Source organism: Poecilia formosa, unplaced genomic scaffold (genome assembly GCF_000485575.1).
Source record: "Poecilia formosa unplaced genomic scaffold, Poecilia_formosa-5.1.2 Scaffold8, whole genome shotgun sequence".
NCBI lineage: Eukaryota > Metazoa > Chordata > Actinopteri > Cyprinodontiformes > Poeciliidae > Poecilia > Poecilia formosa.
In genome coordinates this window covers 789,497-803,741 of record NW_006799947.1, presented here as the reverse complement: position 1 = coordinate 803,741, position 14,245 = coordinate 789,497, and the positions used below count along the sequence as shown (strand labels likewise).

The 14,245-nt window shown below is 36.0% G+C and overlaps 1 protein-coding gene across 3 annotated transcripts in view; it reads right to left on the bottom strand.

Moving 5' to 3' along the window:
• kop (askopos) overlaps window positions 1-8,693 on the bottom strand; it is a 76,879-nt gene extending 68,186 nt beyond the window's left edge. For 2 of the 3 annotated variants that reach the window (XR_477830.2, XM_007574736.2), the window contains exons 1-5: window positions 8,567-8,693; window positions 5,956-6,929; window positions 5,735-5,868; window positions 5,559-5,659; window positions 3,968-4,064 (exon numbers count right to left, since the gene is read on the bottom strand). Coding sequence is in view for 2 of the 3 variants with exons in the window: in XM_007574736.2 (XP_007574798.1) it covers window positions 3,968-4,064; window positions 5,559-5,659; window positions 5,735-5,868; window positions 5,956-6,927 (1,304 nt within the window). In the remaining variant the exon portion in view is untranslated. Of the gene's footprint in view, window positions 1-2,208; window positions 3,561-3,967; window positions 4,065-5,558; window positions 5,660-5,734; window positions 5,869-5,955; window positions 6,930-8,566 lie in introns of those variants that run through there. The other variant, XM_007574720.2, reaches the window with a different exon arrangement.
• Between the last annotated feature and the right edge of the window lie 5,552 nt (window positions 8,694-14,245).

Genomic DNA, 14,245 nt, shown 5'->3' with positions numbered 1-14,245 from the left:
AGAAAAAGCTCTGGCTTGTGGAAATCAGAAAATGGGCTGCAAACAGTCCAAAACATGAAACACCGACGCCCCTTCAGTCTTCAGTACAAAGAAAAAGGAGGAGGTAAATGGTGATCGGTGAAGGTTACAGTCGAGTGGAGTGGACAGAACGATGACTAATTTAATGGCAGGCTTTTATCGTCATTATCCGGTTTTCACTCTCACATCTTTGGCACAGCTCTTAGAAAAAAGAGAAAAAAATGGAGAAAAAGTTCAAGACCGTTTCTCCTCCAGTGAGCAGAGGCCGATGTCAGAGTGTGACTTTAAAGTCAGGCTCGTTGGGACTTTCCACCTAATTAAACTCATTTAACGTTTGCCAAACTTCTCGTTGTTCTGCAGCCACATCAGCACTTCACAGCAAACTAAACACGACTCAAAGCTTATTTACACAGCAACAGATACTCGGATATTTACTTTGACTTATTTACCAGCATTATTTATTATTATGACCAATACACCACGACTACTTACAGAAAGTCTAAACTTTTTTAAAGGGGCACATTTCCTTTAATTGTTGTCAACTTCAGTGTATATCTTAACCTTTTGTGTAAATACTCAAATTTTATTGACCGAATTTGATGGATGTTGGAAGAAATGCTTTTTTGAAATTGTCCAGATTTATGTAAAGTTACAAGGTGGAAGGTTTTTGAAGATGAATCTTTGTGTTACACCATCCTATCTTTTAAGAGAAACTTTCTTAAATATAGAAAAATAAAATCAATTTAGCTTCCCCTGTCAGTCCTGATGAATCATCATGACTAATTCAAAACTATTTTCCTCGTTCTTCATGTCGAGATGCATTTTTCCCCAGACTCAAGACTTTAAAATTATTAACTTTTACGCCAGTGGACAAGCTATACTGAAGAAGAAATGACAAAAGATGGAAACGAGGATAAATGAATTGATAGTGGGGAAAATGGGTTGATGGACAAACAGTTCTACTGGACTTCGAATGCCAGTTTTAAGTCTTTTACTAATATTTTTCAATTTTATTTAAAAATTTTCCTTGTTGAACCTGGAATATTCCTCAAATAAAATTCCAACCTTTTCCAAAATGAAATTTACATAAAGTCAGTTTGTAAAGTCGAACCACAAATGTTCCCTATGAGTTTAAGCAGTATCCAGAAACAACAGGGAACTGATAAAAATGGGAAAACAGACGGACTGGTGGGTGAAAGCAACTTTTAAAGGAGATGGGGAACAGTCTGATAATAGACTTTTCTACACTCTGGAAAATCCAGACTTGCATTTCTAGAATTTTCAGTACTTGAATCCCAAATTTAAGGCATGAATACAAAGGTTCATGATGAGTTTATGGCAAGTATTTCTACAGCAAGGAAGATTTTACTTTAAAACGAGCAACAACAAAAAAACAGCAAAAAGTGAGAAGACAGATCATGGAGAAATGCATGAATACACAGACAATACTATATATAAAATCTTTAAATGACAGACACGATAGTTATAAAGTTTCCAGACTGTGGAGGAAACTTTCTGAAATGGATTGTGGAAACATACAAAGAAACATCCTGACTCAGAGGGCCGATGGGTTGATAAAAATAAATGTCATTAACTTTATGAGCCCCGTTTGGGGCGTTTCTTTCCCCAATGATAACTTTTCACCGTTGTTAGCATGCCTGTTTGAAACATACTATATTAGACATAATGCTTGTGAACTGACACTACTAAATTTGGATGTCAGCTTTGACCCACTGATCTCACTAACCTGGCAATTTAAGGCAAAACAAAAAAAAAACATTTCTAGTTGAATCGAAGTAAACTATTTTACCGCTTTACTGATTTGTTTTCATTTGATGTAAATGTGGACCCCCCCCATAAATAACTCAAAAGATCCTTCATTTTTAAGCAGATTTTGAATATGTCAAGGGTTTATAGCGCACACATTTCTGTTCCTTAACCACTCCACAAATGGTAACGACTGTAAGGAAAAACAACATTCCAACCGGGCCCTTTGGGGGTCAAACCACAGAAGTTTTAGTTTCAGTGTGGCATTCGATAAGTGTACTGAACTGTATTTAAAATGTGTTTGGTAACAGTAGAAGAATGTGATGGAAAAACCTCGTTAAAAATGACAGTGGATTTTGTCCCATGGGTTGTGTTTGTTTGTTTTGTTTTAAACACAGGAATGAGAATCAAAAGCATGTTTTAGAAAAAAAAAATGAACTGCTTTATTAGTGCTTTCATATTTATGATCATTGTACAGCGGTCATGAGGGCTAGCATGGTTGAACTATTATGCACAATCTTTACACTTCAGTTATGAAGACAACGGTGTACGCTTACTTGTAAATGCTTAAATGAAATAAAATTCTAATATTTTCCAATCAAATAAAGGTTTTAATGAGCTCTTAATTTGGTGCACACAAGCTTTCTGCGTAAGAAAGTCAAGACTGTGACTCACTTTATTTTTCTTTTTTAAAGGTAAACAGGTTTACAAAACTTTGATTAAAACTAAAGATTTCCTCTGAAATAGGAGTGTAATTTAAGAAAATCATCCAAAATCAGTACACCCAGCAACCTGATTTCTGGCTCATCAAGTCGCAGAAAAGTCAGCAACTTGTAATAGAAAAAGGTAAGTAAACTTGTGAAATCAATTTCTCAACATTAGAACCAGACTGAGCTTCAAAGTAACACAATTCTTAGTATTAAGTATATTTTCCCCCTGTTTTTGGATAGCCTAAACACAGCTGTACAACTGTATGGCATGCCAGATCAACAATAACTCTTTTGCTGCAGTGATCCTGCTCATAAACTGGGAAGGAAATACACTGCTGTACTGTAAATAGCTGCACAAGTCTTGACTTAAACAGCATGGATTATTCAGTGCAGGACACCCATACTGATAAGATTCACACGTTAAATCTGTCAGCATCCACCTGCAGAGCGCTCAGATACTGCTGTAGGAGGAGAACTCAGAATGAAGCTGACAATCACACAAAGCCAGAGTCGCTACATGAACTGAACAGGCCAAACATCATTACTGGTCTCCCTGCCAAACTAAACCTCTGATTGATCCTTTAAATCAGTAGCAACAGATGAAAAGAGTATTAAAACTATGGTTGTTTCATTTCTAGTAAAAAAAAAAAAAGTAATAACACATATATATGTCCACCTATTTTCTGTAAACACACAAGAGATAAATCTTTACCATGAATAACATCAAAATCTCTTAAAACATTCGTTAATATAAGAAAGTGCATGCAAAATATTTAAGAAAAACAAAGGCAACATTTAAAGCCAACACACAAGATTACATGCAACAAAACCAAGAAAAAAGAAACAGCACCAACACCGATATTTAGTCTAATAAAATACAATAAAGATTTATAAAGAGTAGAGCAAATACAACGTGGCTTACTCTAAGTGCACATTCAAGGATAGGGGCTTCTTTCGAAAATTTTGGGGACTTTGGAGAAGCGCCGGTGGTGAGTATTATTCTGTGCCTGCCATTCACTCAGGGTCATGGTTGGCGTCTCGTTCCCAAAGCGTTTTTGGTAATTTCTGAAAACAACGACATCTTAAATATGTCTATTCCTGAGGAAATTTACGTAAAGTCACTGGAATATCGTATCTGGGGCAAACGTTTTTATAGGAAACTCAACAGGTTTTTAAAAGTGATGGACAACATAGAAACTACAGGTCTGTCTATATGGGTTCTTGTTTGGGCAACTGTTCTGTTCCTCCTTTACGGTTGAACCAAACATCCAGGACTTCAATAGAAAATGAATTAAACTTAATTTAAATGCCCAACTCCTTCACTGGTTCTTCTGTAGCTTACAAGAATCCCAGCTGAGATCAACATCCTTTATTATGGGACCCAGTTTCAGTAGCAGCAGAAACCATCTTCTGAGTTTTCTTTATAATGGGGGATAACCTCAAACCACAGATCAGTTCAAAGATGTGAATACCTGCATGTGAGGTCCGAGGGATGCTGCCACTGAGAGCCATTAGAGCCCGTCTGACCGGCGACATGCGTCATCAAATCCAGAAGTTCAGTCATGGGTCCTTCGGAACAAAAAGGCACTTTGCAGGTTATGAATTATAGTGCTGTTATGCGTGTTGTTTGACAGACTAAAATGTTTCAGATTGTCAACCAATTTCTATTTCATAGACAACCTGAGAAAATACAAAATGGTGCCTAAATTATGAATTTTATTCGTTAACTGAACAACATGATCAAAGTACCTGTGAAAAAGAATTGCCTCTGTTCTACTTATTAAAATATGAAATAACTAAATAGCCAAACTTTTTGAGAAGCTCAGTTCATTTCCACTAACCCATAAACGGATTAGGAAAAAAGTTATACTAATCTATCAGCTGGGAGGAGTTTTCAGAATCATTTCCATGGCTTTAATTTTACACAAATGGCAAAAGCATAAAACAGTGTTAAATTAAAAAAAAAAAACAAGTGCCTGACCAACCAACTTGACTCCAAGAATCAATTACTTATGACTAATTATTGTTGCAGTTAATGTTTCTATGAATTTCTTTCCTACTGCTGGTTCCATGAAAGAAATTTTTCAGTACTTTTTAATCATAATTTATATTATTATTGCAATAAACACCATGTTAGCTCCATATTGTCCCTGTTAATCTAATTTTTTTCCTCCAGTGGTAACAGATAAATGAATAGCTCCAGAAAACTGGTAAGTGTGAAAATGGCCCTGCGGTGGAAACACCAGAACATGTATGAATATCGTGTCTCTTTCAGGTTACAGTAAGTTCAGTCTGAGACCTTTTAATAGCATTAGGAATTAAATTTAAGACCAACACGGATGTCGCGGCCTTCCATTTCCAAAAACCAAAATTCCAACAAAGGCCGTGGGTGTTAACAGGTGGTTTGATTTGAACGCACTTCCGACTTGATTTATTTTTAAAAAAGAATATATTCTTTATTTCTTGTAAAAAAAAAAAAATTAGCGACAAAACAATTACCAAAAATGTCCTACAACTTAGCCAAAAACAAAAATAAACTTAATGTGACGTTTCAAGTACAAAAAAGTGACAAGTGGTCAAAAAAATCATTTACAAAAAACCTCCCGTCCACACACCAAACATTTGCCAGACAATGCCTCCACCAAGCAGCCGGTGTGTTTTTAATTACTCAAATTAATGGGAGGGTCTATCCAATTACCAACATAATTTAATCAATTCAAATATACAAATTAACGACAGATTTGGGATCTAAACTAACTTAAATAAATTCTAACTTCCCAAAATAAAAAACTAAATTAGTAGAAATTACAATTTGCAAACTCTACATAAATGGCCACAACAGCAGCACATTGACAGAAACATTCAAATCATCCCAACAACTGATGTTCTCTGTTCCAGTAAACATTAAATATTTTACTCTGGATAAACATTTATCCTGAGTTGAACATTGTTAAAGCAGGAAGAGCTCTAGAAAAGCAGAAAGCAGATGTCTTTTTCACCGACGCAGACATCATCGGAAGAAATTCCTTCCCAGAGAAGGAATTTCTGGGGATAGTTTCTTACCTTGAGCTCTACCTGGATTTTCAGTCATGTGGCTTTTGACAGAAAATATGTACTGCCTTTTATGATGTTCCCATTCCATACTGTTGTCAAGGATTTTGGGTCTAAAGAAAACAAAGATTCATGCACATGAAAGAAGTCACAGCTCCATCTGGAGGACAGTTTAGATACTGAACTACCTGTGACCCCTTCCACGCTTGACAGCTTTGTCCCTCTTTTTGTCTGCAGAGCTCGTCTTCTGTTCTGATTGGGTAGAGGTGGCTGGTTTGCTGATCCCCTCACTCTGACCTGGAACCACCACTTTTGATTTCACCTTAATGAAGGGCAAAGATCATTAGAGTGAACACAACAGAATGAAAGGAGCTGATCTTTATATACTAGAACAACTGAGGCAACTTACCTGCACCTGTAAGGGCAACGTGGTTTCATATAAAGTGTCCACAGTGTAGTCTCCAGAGTTGTAGGTCTGGGATACGTTTACGGTCCTAAGAGCTTCTGACAGCCCACTCTTCTGCTCTGCTTCAGCAGATGGCTGGCATATAGAGGACTCAAATATTGGCTGTCCAATATTAAAAACCTCATCTTCTCCCTCTAAAAAGCTTCCATCACACTTAACGGGCCCCAGCAGTGGTCCAGTCACAGTCTCGCTACTGTCCTTGATTAAAAAAGAAAAGTGCGGAGCACCCGTTGAAGCTTGCTCGTGCCCCAGCTGCTCTGGTGGATCTTCTGTCTTGCATTCTTCTGAATGCAAGACAGAGGAAAGGTATCCTCTGTCATCCTCCACGGGTCCAGCATCAGGTTTTTCCTCCTTAATGTTTGGTTTGACCAGCTCCAGTTTTGGTGGATTGAGGCATAAGATCTCATTAATGTCATTGTCGAACACAGATGACATGTTTTTGACGATCTTCTCAGTCTTCTCTACCTCCTCTTTGGAGCACCCACACTGAACATGCTCCAAATCCAGCCGAGAGCTCACAGTTTCTTTAGTTACGCTCCTATCTGCAGTCTCTTCTTTAAGCACAGGGTATGGGGCTGCAAAGGGGGATAGTGAATTGTTCCTAGTAAGAGAGCTGGAGTAATCCATAAAGCAGCCAAGGTCTGGGGACAGAGCATTGGAACTACACTGCTTTTTCAATGGACTGTTGTAGTCATTGATCGTGCCACTATGCCCCAGTTTCCTTTTTCTCCCAGAGTCATTAACTATTTTAATTTTGAAGTTGACAAAAGGATCAGGAGGCTCTACTGGGGAACGAGGACCTTTCTGTTGGTCACACATGACCCTCCGGGAATAGACAGAAAGAGGCTTCAGGTGGTTTTTACTTGGTGGATTTTGGCGACTGACTATTGTGTTTGCACTTGATTCATTGTCCATGTCTGTTAAGAAAAGAAAAACACATTAAATAGACAGTTTTCTTCAATATCTTACAAAAAAATAAAAAATAAAACTGTATTAAGGATGCACAGAGAAAAAAAAAAAAAAAAAAACTGTATTAAGGATGCACAGAGTGTCAAATCAAATTCATGCCAGGCTATATTAGCACAGAAGGACACAATGTACCCTCTCTCCCAGGGCCAATAATACAGCTCAATTATTCTGACTTATGCCATTGGTCCTGCAGTGAGTCAACACAACCACTTTCTCCATTTACTCATCATCCCTTCTCTGGTCCAAAGATTTGAACTTCCTAGATAAATAAGATTAAGGAAACTCTTTCCAGTAACATGAAAACATCAGAAAAAACTACACAGAAATAAGTACAAGCACACAGATTTGCAAAGGAACTTTATTTACTATAGTTTTATCCAAATTGCTTTACTGATAAATGCTTTGTTATTAAAGTATTTTGTTTTTCCCACTTCAGAATGACCCGTGGGGTAAAAAGGTTCCCCAACATAAGAAAATACTTCTTATTTCGAATAAAACAGAACAAAGAATATTTAAATTTGACATTTGGAGACTTTGTTCATGGTCACAGAATTAACTGGTCTCATTTCTTAAACTGTATTCATGAAAAATACACAGGAAATAGTACTGTAGCAGCATGATGATACCTAAAGAGCCATTAGCTGATCTCTCAGATACCTCTTATACCTTTTGTAGTGTTTGTATTGTCACTTCTTAAATTTCCCATAATTCTTAACACATAACCTAATGCAGTTTATATATCCATATTCATATTCAAGTAGCCATTTAAAAGAAAATATTACAAATTGTAAGGTTAACAAAAACTTTTAAAAGGATCTATAACGTTTGGGGATCTATTAAAAAAAAGACTGAAATATTACAAGAACGTTTTGCATTTTGGAAACAAAAAATGTAGAAATCAAACTAGACAAAACTACAGCGACAACTGTAAGATGCCTTTTTTTGCTAATCACCACACAAACTTAAACTAGACAGAATTTTCAAGATTTTCCTAAAAGAAATGGTTAAATAAAAGAAGAAAATGAGTAAAGTATAAAAAATATTTAAATTTAGACGCTTAAGGTCGTAGCTAAATTTAGTATCTCAGTGGATTTGAAACAAAACACAACGAACTCCTATAAGTTCTACAAACAACAGATATTTTCACTGAAGGTATATGAAAATTAAGACAAGCGCAGTTTTATTGAAGACAAGGTCTTGTTGAGCCTCCCACCTTAGGGAGAAAAGTTCCCTCCATAAAACAAGACCGTCTCTTCACTAATGATAGCTTAAATCGTGAAACAATTCAGGCGAAAAAGCAAACAAAACTTTATTTTCAAAATTTGTAAATGTGCAAAGTCCATTTCATTTCATCTCACGCAGACAAAGGAAACTGTAACTAAACGCTATTTATCCCCTGTGCTAAAAAATCCTTCTTGGCGGTTATTTTGAAATAGCATCAGTTCTAGCATAGCTTCAGCTACAGAAGCTAACTTCCGTTATTGACCTTAAAAAATTCAAAGGATTCAGGTGGAAACTTACGATTGAGCTGAACTGGAAAAGACAAATATTGAATTATAACACCCCTGGTATGAAATAAACTTACCTTTTTAATTATTTTTGGAAAATAAACCGGACAAAAGTGCAACCTGCTACTCAACTCTGCCCGCTCCTGTTAGCTATCTGACACTGACACGATCACAGGTGTTTACATGAGAATGATCACGCCAAGGTTAAAGGTTACAGGTTACGCATTTTTTTTTATTTCTGGAGTCTAAATTTATAATCATTATGCTTCTCATTCTAATTATTTTTTGCTGTTTAAAGTTAAATCATTAAAAAAAACTCTTGCTAATGCCACTAAGACAGACAGAATATAAGAGAAAATGTCTTTACTCAGTAGGCTATTTGGTAGCATAGTATGCCCTTTAAACTGTATGATTTGTTTGAACGTTTTCTGTATCTACAACCTTCTCATAATAATTTGTTCCTGGTGTAACTGTGGAAAATTTTTCAGTGTTTTGCAAATGTATTTTTCAAAAATCAGTCAGATTTACATAAGTGTTCACAGCTTTTGCCCAATACTTTGTTGGTCACCAACAAAGTGTTGTTATGTTGGTGATTCTGATCACCTACATAACTAAATGTGGAAAAAGTGAAGTGCTGTGAAAACTTTTGGATACACTGTAAAGTTTTGGGGATTTTTAAGACTTCAATAAATAAACATGAATAAAATAGGAATAATTTTGGTAATTTAAGAGCATAAAAGATATTTGCTCTGATTTGTGTGTCTTCTCATTTGGTATAGTTAAACCTGTGATTTTAACTGCATATTTTTACAAGGCACACAATTTTGATTGTTCACTCAAGTGAAGCATTATATTATTCTATAACTTTATGTTTTTTCTGTTATCGTGATCTCAGATTAATAATGCACACATTTTCAGAATTTGAGCAGAAATTTGTCAGTATCAAATTCTGCTTAGAGGCCCATATATCTACTGTGATCAAGCACATGCAAAAACAAAATCCTCTTTCAATCACATCATAAAGCTACGGAGCCATTTGGCTGCGTACCCAAAGGTTGCAATTACACACAATTCCCACTAGATGACAGTGTTGTTTTCTCAAAATGTTCAGAAATAACATTTATTTATTACTTTTTCTTCTTTTGGAAAGATACCTTTGAGGTGTTGTTTTATAAAAAGTAGATATATAACATGTTTTATATTTAGTTTTGGTTCAATTCTTGCATGGCAGTTAGATTACAGCCCATATTACAGTCAGAGATCTCCAAGTGAGACGTCAAAAGTCAGAGATGAACTTTCAATAAGGCTTTCCTGAATGCTTTGTTAAAGCTATCAGGAAAAAGATTCAATGCAAACAACAAATCTGAGTGAAAGCAACATGGAATCAAAGCTTATGATAAGCACTACTATTTTCTGTAAGTGCCCTCCTATCTGATCTCTGACTAATGCAGAAGTTATGTCAGCATTATCACATTCTGCCGTGGTTGTGTTTATGTGTGTGCAATTTTTACCCTGTGTTCTGTAGAAGACACCTACAATACACAGTTTTACGTCCTCTTCCTAAGTAATAAAATATGTGCTATGCCAAACAAGTACAACTAAACAAAGAGTTGCTCTCTGGGTGTTTATATGTGTGCATTTTTTTTTTACCCTGTGTGAAATACCTACAATAAAAAGTTTTTACATCCTCTTCCTACATAATAAAATATGTGTTTATAACAAGACCCTCCCTCCATGATCAATTCAAGTGAAACATTGAGTGGCCAAACTACTATAAATTTCATGCCCCTGATGTAGCTGACTGGAGCCTGCACACCAACTCTCAAACCCACACACGCAAACACAACAGACTGTAAAAAAAAAAAGAAAAGAAAAGAAATCACAAGATTCCTGCACCTCTTACGGTAATCGGGCTCAGTTCCCAGAATCATAACCCTTCCCGCTTATCCCCCCCCCTCCTGTCTTCCAGTGAGTACTGGATGTGTTGCTATGGAAACAGGTGGTAAACAAAGTTTTCACAGGTCATAATGACCTATAGTAACCCCTGTGTTTGGGTATTTTCCATTCTCTGCTTAAGAACCAGTGGCAGGCCTTTTCATCATCCTAGATGATTTTCTACTGCAGGTTTCTGATTGGTTGAAACTCATCACCCCACAAATAGCTTTTTAATAGTGCTCAGTGTCAGGGGCATTTTGCAGTAGAATTAATCAATACTAGAAACCTGAGGCAGCATCCACTATTATCATTTGTGATTCTGAACTGGTTTATTTAGGTTCTGGTTATGCATTCCTATATACCAAACAAGAACCACCACACAAATAGTTGCACTCTGGGTGTCATGTTACAAGGTGATGTGACATATTAAAGAAAACAAAACCATTTCCTTTCAGTTTCAGTACCCAGCTCCTTCATCCTCACTGGCTGAATATAATCATCCGACATTTAAACCCAGCCCAAACATCCGAAACGACATCTTTTTTTGTTTCAAGCTGATATGTATTGTCTTTTTCCAGGAAGTTACACAAGGATAGAAAAACAAACAAGCATGATTATGTGAGGTACAAAGAGCAAACCAAGCAGGTAATCACAATAGAATAAAATTACATGCATTTAAAACTGCAAATGCTACCGCATGATTTTTCCATGATTATATAAAGGTACAAAGAGCAAACCAAGCAAGTAATCACAATAGAATAAAATTACATAGATTTAAAAACTACAAATGCTCCTCGCAGTGTAAGGTTATACAACCATATTTATAATAATTTATACTATATACTTCACATTAATGCTGACATTTTATTATAGTTATATCAATATAATAATAGATATATATCGGTATCGACTTTATAATATATGTTGATCAGGCATAACATTATGACCAGATCAAGGTATATAGACAGAATTATTCTAGCTTCCACAGCGATATATCTTACTCCTAGTAGTGTATGAGCATGTGTGTGTGTGTGTGACGGTTGCGGGGGTAGAGAGGGATTAATGAAGTCTAGGTTGAAATGTTTTGCTAATGGGTCTCAGAGTGCACACCCTGGTGCAGCAAAGGGGCTTCCACAGCCTCAAAAAAGAAGTGGAACAAGTTATTTCTCAAATGTAGACCACATAAAAACACAGAATGAAATTTTGCTAGAAGATCAGAGCCTCAAATATGTTGAAAGTAATAAATTATGTAATCACCTCCCCCAACAGTCCCAAACACAATCAAGCTGTTACAGGAAATAAGACTGATAGAGTACATGGATGGAAATTCATTTAAATGCCTTTGGCTCCATCTCCGTTTCTCTTCTAGACAGCAGGTGTTGGATCAGATTTCTTTGCCATTAGGTAACGCCCTCCACACTGGCTGCCGTTGCTTTTCCTAACAATGAAAATAGAGCTTTGTTCAGATTCTTCAGAAGAGGTAAATAAATGATGTTTTACGAGTTAACATAAAAAAAAGACATACCTTGAAATTTTGCAGCACAGAAAAACAAGACCTGCCAGCACAAGTAGAACTACGGCTGTGACTCCAACTGCAATCCAAATCTTTGAATGCCCACCTGTCAACAGACAGCATTACAGGATTAACCACCATAAAAAGGAAAACATTTTATTTTAGCCTGATACTCTGCTTGAAGAAATGCTGTATTCTGATAATATTCTTACTCTGCAGCATAAAAAATACATGATTTATATATAAAAAAAGAAGCTCTGACAGATTAATTAAATCTTAACTTGAGTAAAAATGAAGTAACGTGGTGTGATACATTTTCAGCCAAAACAAATCTAAAAACAAAATCACAACTAAACTGTTGATCTTTTTTTCTTGGCTTGGCAAGTTTTGCAGGTCCAGATAAATTAAAAATATGCATTTTCTATTCATTGATCAATTTACATGGATTAGTACCTTCTTCTCCATGGTTGAAGTCCATGCTAGAGCAGTTCACTGTAAAAACAAGGGATCCACTTCATTAAAGTTATTGAATGAAGAAAAATCATTCTATTTTTGACAAATGGGGAAAAATATTAACAGTGATATATTAACCGAGTGAATTAACAGAGTGAATATTAACCCTTGCAGATGGTTCTGTATTCATCTTTAAATCCAGTATTCTGAGGGAAACACATAGCAGAGATAAATGTTATCAGCACACACTTTTAATTATCTGAATGCAAATTAAAGTTCCTGCACGAAAGCATGCTGCATTGTCTTCTGACTTGATTACAGCTGATTACCTTTGAAATAGTGCTAACAATGATCTCCAGACATTTTGAGGTGGTCAGAAAGGAGATGTTGCTATTCAACGCTGGAGGAATTTGTCCAGAGTTGTCAGCAATTGTGAAGTTCTAAAATCAAAAAGCATAAAAAAATATATGTATACGTGTATTAAATGATAATATTGAACATGTTAATTAATCAACTGACATTTTTTCATTGATTGTTTAGTATAACAACAACAGTAATAACACCCGAGGAAAACGGGTAATTTGAACAGGAAGTTCAAATGTTTAAATTTTAAAAGTCATAACTTACAGTTCCGTTAATCCAAGAAAAATCCCAGTTAGACATATCTACAATAGGCGCACGACGGTCTGCAGAGATGGTGTAAGTTGTCTTGTCACCATTACGGCTGACAGTGCAGATTAAGTTGTCAGCACTGTTGCCCTGGCCAAATAAATCTGGGAATGAACAAACAAACAAAAAAATAGAAAATAAAAATCTGTTAATAGTGTAGCTATGGCTGGTTGATGCTGTGATCATAATTTACAGTTCCGTTAATCAAATAAAGAAATACCAACGCTTTTACAGTTTGTTAACCTTCAAAATGTCAGAGCAGAGCAGCGGTTCTCTTAAAGAACAGGCAGCAGTGCAACAGCATTTGGACTCTTAAGAATCCTTAAACAACAATCAGATATTCAAGGATATCCTTGAATATCAGATATCAATTGTGAGATACATTTTCACTTACAAACTGAAAATTGAAGGGTTCAACGAGGTAGAAATTGGTAGGAAGCTCCTTTAGAGATGGACAATGAGATTTCTCACCAACCCCAACCTCATAACAAAAAAATGCTGACCTCTTAGCTGGAATAAAAACTGTGTATTGAAATACTGATGATCATATCTCACAAATCTTTCATACATTCTTGACCCCTTGTTAGCAAACATGCTGCAATGTTTCTAGAATAAAGTGCAAAAAAAAAAACTGTAGCGATATCAGTGTACTGCTGCTCTTTGCAGTCAACTTTGTCTCTTCGCAAATTAATTTGCGAGTTTCACTTGGAAGTGGAGAATGTTTAAAGTTTTGTGTCATGTTATTACCGAATCCAACTTCAAACTTCAAAATCTAAATGAAATGCAGCAGGCACTTTTCATTCAAGAAGCTAACGACGTAGTGAACGTAGGAGCTTCTTGAAAAACTCTGACTGTTGTTGAAACGTGATCCTCGTGGAAATCCCCAATGACAACGCTGATGACGTCCGCAAATGAAAAGCAATAAATTCTCTAAAGCGAAGTTTTTTCTACTTCAAACGTTGTCAGTAGATTTATTTAAAAGGGTTTTTGGTTGTAAACCCGCAGAATTTCAAAAGCAAAAGGTCGCCTGCACGGTTTGCCGGAAGTGAATGTCAAGAGACGCAGCAGCAACCACCTGCTTTTGTTGAGTCGCCAACACACCCACGTTGGCGATTTATATTCCTGTCATATTTATATTATGACAGGAATATATTTATATTATATTATGACAGGAATATATTTATAT